Source organism: Ochlerotatus camptorhynchus, unplaced genomic scaffold, assembly GCF_037179485.1.
Source record: "Ochlerotatus camptorhynchus isolate MF236.1 unplaced genomic scaffold, CSIRO-AGI_Acam_v1.1 ptg000434l, whole genome shotgun sequence".
In the NCBI taxonomy this organism is placed as follows: domain Eukaryota; kingdom Metazoa; phylum Arthropoda; class Insecta; order Diptera; family Culicidae; genus Ochlerotatus; species Ochlerotatus camptorhynchus.
This window is the reverse complement of record NW_027040920.1, coordinates 2,242,582-2,254,501: the sequence shown is the minus strand read 5'-3', so window position 1 is coordinate 2,254,501 and position 11,920 is coordinate 2,242,582. Positions and strand designations below refer to the sequence as shown.

General features: G+C 43.8%; 1 protein-coding gene across 1 annotated transcript; it reads right to left on the bottom strand.

Moving 5' to 3' along the window:
* Positions 1-6,007: 6,007 nt before the first annotated feature.
* LOC135711619 (uncharacterized) lies at positions 6,008-11,920 on the bottom strand. The gene has a single exon (XM_065234487.1). It carries the CDS (start codon positions 11,918-11,920, stop codon positions 6,008-6,010), a length of 5,913 nt encoding a protein of 1,970 aa, XP_065090559.1.

Genomic DNA, 11,920 nt, shown 5'->3' with positions numbered 1-11,920 from the left:
TCGGAAGATATGTTTTTCAATCTTCAACTTGAATTTCTTTGATGATCTACGAACTTTCCTGAAGTTTTGTGAGCTTCCCTTTTGTTTTGCAAATTTCTCTGATGATCTATCAACATTTCCGAAGTTCTGTGAACCTCTTTGAAATTCTGCAAAGTTTTTTTATGATCTATAAATTTTCCTGAAGTTCTGCAAATTTATCTGAAGATATTCAAACTTTCTTTGAAGTTTTGCAAATTCCTCTGAAGCTATGCAAACTTCCCTGATGTTCTGTCTATGACATTTCCCGAAGATTTGCAAATTTTTCTGATGATATGCATTTCAGGCGAAATTAAGTTTTGTATTTTTTTTTTTATAAAGATTGACAAACTTTCTTTAAAATTCCATGAACTTAAGTGATCACCAGTGGTGAGAAATCTGTAATATCAATAAAAAACTGTAAACATGTTTAACTAAAATGAAGGAAATTGCCAAAATACTTCAACGCATTTTCCTCTGCTTGTAAAGAAACTAACAAAAGTGCCACTTCGGTGTGGGTACCCACGCGAATATCCCTACCGCGGTTAACGCGATTTATTCGCTACCGCTGCCACGGCATAAAAAACGCGTCAGTTTGGGGGGACCTTAAAGCAGAATGATGTGCAACCAAGTGGTATTCGATTATGACAACTGGGTTTGGGAAGAACGATTTTTCTTGAAAACAGTGATAAAATTATCACTTTTTGTTTGTAGATTGGCAATGCTTGACATAACCACTTTTTCAATAGTTTCTTGTTGAAAATCATTAGTCGGAAGCAATAGCAATTGATGCGTAGAAATATTTCTGATCGATTGGTGATAAAATTATTGAAATTGATGTAGGGGCAACTGAGCTATTAATGTTCAAAATCTTTCATAATGTTGTTACATGTTCCATTTTCGGTTTTCACAAAGTGTACCCCCATATAGAAATCACAGACGTAGTCCTACGTCAAAAAAAAAACTGAGTAGTCTACACGACTTACAGGGGAAGTTCACAGAACTTCGACGTAGGGGCAGTCCATAATTCAAAATCCTCTTCTTCCTCAAATTCTACGTCATTTATACATGTCCCCTTAGGGGTAGTATTGGTTAAACTCAAGATCAGAAAATCGAAATCAGCTATATTTTAAGATCAATATCATCTAAAACCACCGGAACCTTGTGTGCTTTTGATATCATCATCACCAAGAAAATCACCCGTGATTTTCGATCAATATCAGTCAAAGTCAGCATCCTGGATGAAATTAAAATGGTGGATTTCAACCCAAGATGGCTTTCACAAATCCAATATGGTGGACCAAAATTCAATATGGCAGCCTCCTAACAGCGAATATGCATCTAAACCCATGCAAATTGGGTATCTATGGAATGAGTTTGATGAGTTGAAGTGGAAAATCAACATCCGCCGCCATTCTTGAATTAAAGATGACGGACCAAAATCCAGCCTCTAAACAGCGCTTATGCATCTAAACCCATGCAAAATGGGTATCTACGGAATGGGCTCGATAAGTAGAAGTGTAGAAGTAGAAAATTAACGCCTTGATTATAAAAATTGCGGAGGATGTCTATTTTCCACTTCTACTCATCGAACCCATTCCGTAGATACCCCTATTGCATGGGTTTAGAAGCATATACGCTAGACTGATGCAAAATTTGAAATTTTCGCTCCACAGTGCTCAAACGGTTCCAAATTGTGTCCTGATTATCCTCCCAAAATTTGAACTCCTTTAGTAAGAATCTGACTTGGCACAAACCATTTAAAGTTTATATGGAAATTACTACGGGGAAACCATAATTTCGATTAATTTCTATCTCAAAATTCACCAGTTCCCTTTACTTTAGAAAATTATAACTGAGCTTGTTGAGAATTTTTTCAGCTACTACGTTTAGATCAAATTTAAGGAACAAAAATTATTAATGATTCAAGTCACTGGTGTCTTATGATTATGCTCAATCAACTGTTCAGCAGGCAACATTGGGGTGTATGGCGCTTAGAATAGAAGACATAAATCATGGCTACTATGTCACACTGCAGAATACAGTGTTGTCCACAATACAGTTGCTTAAACTTACCATAAGATTACCTATCAGTTAAACAATTAATAACCATTTTAGAATTCTAGAGGATATTCAGTACACTGCAACAAAAGATGCTCGGACGTAAAACTCAGATATGTCTTCCACGTTGTTTTTCTTTTTAATTCTACTACTATTGTATAACTTTCATTTTCACTAATTCACATTCACTAATTCACTTTCACTATTTGCCTATATATGACTAGACACTGAAGAAGTTTGCAAGTAGTAAAGGAAATACGTATCTGTTATAGTTTAAAGTGATAGTGAAAGTAAATAGTGAAAATAAATAGTGAACTTTAATTAGTGAAAGTGAATTAGTGAAACTTTAAATGATACAAAAATAGTAGAATTAAATTAAAAAAACAACGTAAAAGGTATACAATTATTCTACTAAAACGCTCATCAATCAATTTAGATACCAACCAGTTATGGAACATCCACTAAATACATTTTAAAGTCTACTCCTCCCAACATTCCTCCACTCTCAAATCCCTTCCCAAACTCACGACCTCTACGATACGTCGAAAGGAATCATAGAAAAGGTCCGTTAGAACTATTAGGATAAGTACACAGAACTTCTTGGGGACGTGCATCGGACTTCTAAATGAAGTTCATAGCACTTCTAGGGGAAATTTATAGGGGAATGATTAAGGAGTCCATGGGACTTCTAGAGAAAGTCTACAGGACTTCCGCTGGGAGTACACAACACTTCAAAATGAAGTATACAGGACTTCATAAGACTTCTGGAGAAAATCCACAATGGCTTCTGCAGGAATTTTATATATACTTCAGGAGAAAGTTCTTAAGAATATCTGCAGAAAGTTTGCAAGGACTTCTGAAGAAAGTGCATAAGAATTTCAGAAAAAACGAAAGTCATAAGGACATCTGGTGGAAGTGCATAAGGACTTCTAAAGGAAGATTTTTGGGCTTCCTTCAGGTCTTACTGGAAACTTTCTTCAGATCTTCCTTTGAACTTCCTCAAAATCTTCCTGTGGAATTCCTCCAGATATTTTTTTGGTTTTATTTAGGGCTTCTTTCAGGTTTTTATGTGAAATTTCTTCAATCTTCCTGTGAACTCCTCCATATTTTCTAGTGGACTTTCTCCAGATTTTCCTGCGGAAGTCTTCTGGATCTTCTTCCATATGTGGGCTTTTTCCAGATCTCCCTGTGGACTTCCCTGATCTTCATGTGGACTTCATTTAAATCATTATGTGGGCATCCTGCAGATTAAACACAATTAACTGTGGAATTCCTACAAATCTTTCTGCGGACGTCTTCCAGATGTGGGCTTCTTCCACATATTTTTGTGAACTTCTTCCTGTTCTTACTGTGCACTTCTTTTAGATCATTCTGTGCGCATCCTCCAGATCTTCCTGTGAACTTCTTTCATATATTTCTGTGGACTTCTTCCAACAGTTTTCTGAGGACTTCTTCCAGATTTTACTGTGATCTTCCTCCAGATCTTCTTGTGAACTTTCTCAAACTTTTCCTGTGGACTCCTTCCAGATCTTCCTGTAGACTTCCTTAAGTTTTTTTTTCTGTGGACTTCTTCTAGGTCATCCTGTGGACATCTTCCGGATCTTTATGTGGTCTTCCTCCAGATCTTCTTGTGAGGTTCTTCCATATCTTTCAGTGGACTTCCATCAGATGTTTCTGTTGACTTGCTCCAGATCTTCCTGTGGACTTCCTCCAGATCTTTCTGTGGACCTCCTCAAGATTTTCCTGTGGACGTCTTCTGGATCTTCTTCCAGATATGGACTTCTTCCTGATCTTCCTGTGGACTTCGTTTAGATCATTATGTGGGCATCCTGCAAATTTTTCTTTGAGCTTTTTCCCTATCTTTCTATGGACTTCTTCAAGATATTTCTGAGGACTTCCTCAAAATTGCTTCCAGCTTTTTTCCTATGGACTTCTTCCAGATCTTCCTGTGGACTTCCTCGAGATATTCCTGTAGATTTCATGTGGATCGTCCTGCAGACTTCCTTTAGATGTCTCTTCTGTCTTCTTACAGGCTTTTTCAGGTCTTTATGTGCACTTTCTTCAAATCTCCCTGTGCAATTCCTCCATATTATCCTGAGGACTTCCTTCAGATTTTCCTGTGGACTTTTTCAGGTTATTCTGTGGGCTTCTTCCAGATCTTCCTGTCAACATCTTCTTGATTCTGGAGTTTATGAAACTCATATATGTTTACTTTAAGAATACTAACCTTAGATTGTAAGTTTGATTAACCTTGTGTTTAGTTTGTGTATTGTGCGTGTAGTTTTTTTTTTAATGTTTGTTTTAAAGATGAATAGAAATAAGTTCATGTTTTAGGATTAATTAAATATTTGTATAATAAATCATATTTCAAACCTCCTTATCCCTTTCCCCATTATAAAAATTGTAAATCTCCACTAACCTCGAGACGACCGCGAGTAATCGGTACAATTCCTTTAACTCTAGATTTAAGACATTAAGCATGTTTAATGCAAATGATAACTCGTCTCTGTAAAGTTTATTCGATTAAGCCTGTACAAATAAATTAATATAAAAAAAAACATCTTCTTGATCTTCCTGTGGACTTCTTTTAGATCATTCTGGGGGCATCCTACAGATCTTCCTATGAGCTTCTTCCATATCTTTCGATGGACTTCTCCCAGATATTTATGTGGACTTCCTCAAGATTGTGAATTTATGCCAGCTTTTTTTCTATTAACTTCTCCCAGATCTTCCTGTGGACTTCTTCCAAATATTCCTATGGACTTTCTCGAGATCTTCCTGTAGAATTCATTTGAATCGTAATTTCTTCAGATCTTCATGAGAACTTCCTTCAGATTTTCGTGTGGACTTCTTTAGGATCTTCTAGTGGGCTTCCTCCATATCTTCCTGTGAGCTTCTTCAATATATTCTATGGACTTCTTCCAGATACTTCTGTAGACTTCCTACAGATTTTTCTGTGAGCTTTCTCCAGATCTTTCTATAGACTTCCTCCAAATCTTCCTGTAAACTTTCTCCAGCTTTTCCTGTGAACTCTGTAGATTTTCCCGAATTGTTGAAAATCGATTTCAACGGGAAGTTTCCAAAATTATGATTCTCACTACTTAGGCCGGGAACGAATAAAACGCACGATCCGATTGGTGTTACTTGATGTGAGAATATAATTTTCCTAGCAAATAACAATAATTTCAGATGTAATTAGTAATTATGTATATATATATATATCTAAGTTTGCTAAATATTGGCAATAAATCGTTATAGATTTCAGTGTACTTCATGTGTAGAATGTAAATTTGGTTCATATCTGTAGTTTATATATATGGATGTATGTTTGTATAACATTGTTGATCGTTCTCAACTATTTTTGTTCGGCCTAGATGTAAGTTTAGATAAGAAGTACTCACGTTTAGTTCCCCTTGGAGTATTCCAGGATTTAGGTTTAGCCTAGCACGTAAGTTTTAGCTGTAAGTCCTAGGTAAGTTGCATTAGATTAAGTATTTGTAAGCTTCCATTAGCAATTCATCATTCTCACCGATTCTGTTGTCTGGTGAGACAGTTAATTAGCTGCGATTCAATTGCACAGAGTTGTGGATTACCTATTTACACGCAAAATATTCTTAATTCACAGTAATCTTAATGCAAAAAGAACTTACAAGTTTCTTCGGTGAGTAACACTAGATTTAGGTATTTAAACTATATTAGAATTTTAATTAAATAGCACTGAACTAATTAGGGATAGAATGGCTGTCGATTGTCCGGGTTTTATGTGTTTTCCTACTCACCCGGTGTGACAGATTGATACCTGTCACTCCGCTTGTCATTTCGCTGCTGAACCCGCTGCAGGGATGTGCTGATCCACGTAGGCACCAACGGTAGGTGTGCTGAGGCCAGTGTGGCCAACACTCCCCCCAGGGTACGACAACCCCTGGTTGGCTTACTCTCCGTCGCACCGGACGTCTAAAACAGCAAGCTTCGTCGCCGGGCGGTCGTAGATACCACTCACTGTTCTTACGGTTGCGGACCGAACCTGGTCGTCCTGGCTGACTTTAATGCCGATGACTTTCCCCTTCGGCCAACAGTTGCGGGGCATGTTGGAATCGGCGATGACCACAATATCGCCCACGGCAATCGGCTTTACCCGACGAAACCACTTGGTACGGCGGGTAATCTCTGGCAGGTAGTCCGATACCCAACGCTTCCAGTATTGGTTTGCAAGTATCTGCGATGTGCACCAGTTCTGCCTTAGGATCGCACCGGTATCATCAAAGTTAACAAGCGGTTTTGACCCGTTGGACGAGCCAAGCAGAAAGTGGTTCGGTGTCAGTGCTGGTGCTGAATCCTCGTCTATCGGCACGTGCGTTAGCGGTCGCGAGTTCACGGTATTCTCCACTTCGATCAACAAGTTGCGGAGTACTTCGTCGGACGGCCTCTTCGACGAACATACAACCATCAAGTTGTTCTTGACGGTGCGAATCAATCGCTCCCAACTGCCACCCATATGTGGCGACAGAGGTGGGTTGAACACCCATTCAATTCCGGAGCTCGTGAACTCTCTCATCAGTTCGTGTTGGTGGACTGCTTCGTTGGCTTGCTTCAATTCCCGATTTGCACCGATGAAGTTCGTGCCACGGTCACTGTAAATCTTCTGAGGAGTACCACGCCGTGCAATGAAGTTGTGGATCGCCATGATGCAGGAGCTTGTGCAAAGCGAGTGCACGACTTCTATGTGGATTGCTCGCACGGTCAGGCAGGTGGCTAACATTCCCCACCGCTTCTCGACTCTCCTTCCGACGACGACTTCAATCGGCCCAAAGTAGTCCACTCCCACATGTGTAAATGGTCGCGAGAAAGCAGCGAGGCGGGCTGGCGGAAGATCTGCCATGTAAGGTGGGCTGGGTGCTGCGTGCTGGTTCTTACACCACTGGCAAGTTTTCCTCACTGGCTCGTAACAGGTGCGTAAATGAGGGATGCGAAATTTCTGCCGTATTTCGTTGATAACGGTCTCGTGGTTCTGATGGTGGTATTTGAGGTGGTAGTATGCTACGATCAGGGTGGTGGTGTGGTGATTTCGATGGAGAATAATTGGGTGCTTCGCGTCATCAGTAGCATATTGACAAGCAGCGATACGAGTTCGCATACGCATGATTCCATGGTCGTCCAACCATGGTGTTAACGGGTAGAGTGAGCTGGTTTTCGGGATAGTACTTGTGCAGGAGTCAGGGCATCGCGATGCCTTCTGAAGAACAGCAATTTCGTCAGGATATGTTTCCCGTTGCGCGAGCCGTATCAGCAAACACCCGGCGGAAAGCAGGTCGTTTGCTGTGAGTGTTCCCGTGAGAATCGGTCTCCTGGCGTGCTTCAGGCGACAATTACTCGCAAAACGATGAACGAGTGCTGCAACCTTGACGAGCCTCTTCCAGCTTGAGTAGTTGCTGACACTTATGACGGGTTCCAATAGTTCGTGATGAGCCAGGAAGGAAGGGCGAAGTTCATTCTCTGTAGAACCACTAAGTGTTGGCGATGGAGGCCAATCTTCTTCAGCGCGCCAGAGAAAGTCTGCTCCTTTGTACCATCTATGATTAGATGACATATCTGGTAGCCTACTCCACTTGGTAGCGTCATCGGCGCAGTTCAGCTTGCTCGGGACCCACCGCCATTCATGTGTTTCCGAAATCTCTACAATCTCACTGATCCTGTGAGCAACATATTGGCTATAGCGGCGATGGTCTGAGTTGATCCAGCATAGGACGTCTCGAGAATCTGACCAGTACACCTTTCTGCAGATGTGGATGAACAGCGATCTTTCGACAGCGTGAGCCAACCGGGCGCCAAGGACTGCAGCTGCTAGTTCCATTCTTGGGATCGACGTGAACTTAAGCGGGGCGACTCTCGTTTTTGCGGCGACGATGGAACAGATGATCGTTCCGGTCTTGACGAAACGCAGATAGCAAACAGCGGCCATGCCGTTTTCACTGGCATCCACCATCGTATGGAGTTGGATATCATCAGCTTCCTCCGCGGGGTATTTGGAGTTGTAGCATCGAGGGATTTGAATCTGTTCAACCCTAGGTAGAACTTGCAACCATGTGTTCCATTTTTCGTATGCATTGTCGTCGATTTCTTCGTCCCACTGCACACCGGACCGCCAGATTTGCTGGAGCAGGATCTTCAGGAACGATAGAAAGTGGGAAATCAAGCCAAGTGGATCAAAAATGGTCATTAGGACACGCAGCACTTCCCGCTTCGTTGGACGTCGTTGGCCTCCTAGCAGAGCAGGGTCGTAGCGGCTCCATCCCACTTTGTAGGTGAAGACGTCGTAGCTCGTGTTCCACCACATGCCTAACACCTTCTCGGTGGCCAGCTCCGGAGATAAGTCGAGACATTTTTCGTCGGTGTCTGTCTCCTGTAGCGATTCAAGTACTTTTCTCGAGTTACTAACCCAATTTCGGATTTCGAAGCCGCCCTGCTCGTGTACATGCTTAACGTCCTTCGCCAACTGGATGGCTTGCTCTTCGGTATCCACACTAACGAGCATATCGTCTACGTAATGCGACTTCGTGATAGCTTCGCAGGCAGCTGGATATTTGCTCGCGAATCGTTCCGCATTGGTATTTTTCACGAACTGAGCAGTGCTGGGGGAGCAGCAGGCCCCGAATGTCATCACTCGCATCACGTACACCACTATAGCTCCATGCTCGTCTATCCAGAAGAAACACTGACATAACTGGTCTTCGGCTCGGATCAGTACCTGATGAAACATTTCACGGATATCACCGGTCAGTCCGATACGGCGTTCCCGAAACTGGAGTAGAATCGCGAGGAGAGAGCACAACAGATCCGGTCCTTTTAGCAGCGTTGAGTTCAGGGACGTTCCATAGGCGATGGCCGCTGCGTCCCACACAATTCGCACCTTCCCAGGTTTATTTGGGTTGGTTACGGGAAAGATTGGCAAATACCAGCGTCGCGGAACCTTCTGGTTGATTTCTTCGTCGGTGAGCTTCCGGATGTACTGCTTCTCCACATACTCGGCAATTTTCGCTTGCAGGGTATTAGACAGTTGTGGGTCCTTCTCCATCCGTTTCTTCAGGCACTGGAATCGCCGCAGCGCCATTGATCGACTGTCAGGCAAGCGGGCGTCATCGAACCGCCAGAGCAGCCCGGACTCGTATCGATCATCTTTACGACGGGTAAGCGATTGAAGCAGTGATACTGCACGTTCATCTTCAACGGACAAAAGCGCCTTCTCCGATTTAACCAACCCGAGACTGTCTATTGAGAAGTAGTCCTTCATAGCTTGGTGTAAATCCTCGTCTGACTTCACACTACAGGGGCAAACGTGGAAGGTGTAATGGTGTAGGCTCGCTTCGTTCTGGGAAGTCCATCCTCCACACACGGTCCATCCGAGCCGTGTCTTCACAGCAATTGGTTGACCGATTTCCCCTTCTTGATTTTTCAGGCCAAGACTGAGCAGGGCGTGCTTCATCCCTATTAGAATGCGTGGACGAGCGTCGCGATAAGAATCGATCGGCAGATTTCGAAGGTGTGGGTACAGCTGTGACAACTTAGCCATGTCCATCGTTTGCTGCGGCAACAGTAGCTCTTTAACCGTCCTAACATCGCTCAAGAGGAATTTCTTGCTTTCGTTCTTGCCACCAGCAATGTGAAGATTATAGATGTGAGAATCCGCCTCGTGTCGTTCGGTTCCTCCAGTCCATCGGAGACACAAAGGGCTTACAGTGCCATCAAGCTGCAATTCGTTAGCTAGCTCTTGATCAAGCAACGTAAGCGCAGAACCCTCATCCAAGAATGCGTACGTGCGAATAGCTGTATTTTTTCCATACAACACTACTGGGAGATAACGGAACAGTACTGAGCTGACGGTTGTCTGGTGGGTGTTGCATCCGGACTTGCTAGTGCTGGATTGCGAAGATTGCTCACGTTCAGTGGTACTTCCGGTGTTTTTCGGATTTTCCTTCGAATTGTTGTGCAACAGCTTGTGGTGCCGGTAGGTGCATCCATCTTTACCACATGGTTTTGCTTTGCAGTATCCTTTATGGATGCGCAGACATGTGCGGCAGAATCCAAATTCCCTTATGACGGCCCAACGTGATTCCCTGGACAGTTCCAGAAAACGTTTGCACTTGTCGGCCGACTTGCAAGTTCCCTTGCAGATTTGGCAGGATTCCTTCCCCGAAGTTGATGCAACTGTAGTCTGTTCTTCCGAATCGCTACTGTAGTCTTTAGGACGAAACGTTTCAGAATGGGCGTTGAGGTACGCATTTCTTTTCTTAGTCCCCCGCGCTTCGTTTTCAGTTGGCTTCCCGTCATGTGTCGCCGGTAGGAATACGACGACACTCGCTGCTTCCGCCAAGGCATAAATCCACTCACTGAAGGTCGCCAGATTGACCAGTGACAGTGTTCGACGATGCTGTGCCCAGTTGAGTTTGAGCGATGGCGGTAGCTTGCCGACTAGCTGGTGTAGTAGAGTGACATTGTACATATACTCCTGCAGTCCACACGCGTCTACAGTGGCACAGAAGTTTTGGACATTCACCGCAAAGTCCACTAGCGTTTCCAGCTTGTCTTCTCGAATCGACGATAAAGAGCTCACCTTCCCAATTAGCGATTGTATGATCACCTCTGGTTGACCAAACAGCATCTTCAAAGTGGACAGAATGCCAGGAACGTTTCCGGAATGCATCAACCGACTCTTGACAGCATCGTAAGCTCTGCCTTTTAGGCTTTTCTGCAGTCGAACTATGTTTTCATCCTCCGTAAATCCGCACATCGTGGTCGTTCGATTATACATGGATATGAAAACTGGCCACTCCTCTGGATTGCCCGAAAACGTAGGCAGATCTTTGGATACTGCTTGTCGTGCTGCAACTTGAGAGCGGGAAAGTTGAAACTGGTCATCATCATCCACAATCGACGAGTTTACTGAAAGCCCTCTATTTCTGTCGCCTGTATTCATAGAAGGTCTATGCGGATAATACGATTCTCTCGGATGAAGTTGCGTCGACTGCGGTAGAGCGTCTGGAAGGAATTGTCCAGGTTGCTCACGTATCGACTCTCTGCATGACTCTGCTTCGAGATTCACCGGTGGAGGGTTGAGTTGTGGTTCTGGCATCTGGTTGCATTGAATTAGATTTCCTGGTCGTCGCATGACCCCTTGACCATCCGCTAGCTGTTGTTGCTGGTCGCGTAGAATTCTCTCCTGTTCCAACTGCTGTTCCCACATCCGATTGATGGCATCCGCTTCCTTCCTCAAATCTTCCCGTTGCTGTCGCAGAAGACTCTCCTGACGTATTTGCTCTTGCCGCTGCTGCTGTTGATACTGCCGAAATTGCAGCTCTCTCTCCAACTGACTCTGCTGCTGCTTCCGTAGCTGATCTGCGTGCAACCGTTGTTGCTGATGTTGTTCTTGCAGTGTCGCTTCCTGCTGCTGTTGTTTTTCTCGAAGCTGTTCTTGCCGCAACCGTTCCTGCTGCTGTTGCTCGACAAACTCTTGACGCCGATGTTCCTGCTGTTGTTGTTCTTGCAGGCCGTCTTGCTCCTGAGCGGCGGTTTTGGCTGTGTCTAAGGGTGTAGGGTTAGTTGCTTGCACCCATTCTTCAACCCGACGACGAGAGAAGTTAGAGCTCCGACTCGATCCTCGTTCGCTCGCTAAATCCTCCAGAATCTTATATTTGTTGTCCAGATATTCCTTATACTCCTGGGCTGCCTTTTCCTCAGCGATTCTTCTGCGCTCTTCTTGCTGCTGCTGAAATGCCCGTTCTTCCTGCAATCTCATTAGTTGAAGCTTGGCGCGGTTTCTTGCAGACTTTTGTGACGAGGAGATGGACAT

Coding starts and splice junctions, on each gene's coding strand:
- LOC135711619 (XM_065234487.1), bottom strand. CDS start 11,920: ATGTCCATCTCCTCGTCACAAAAGTCTGCAAGAAACCGCGCCAAGCTT.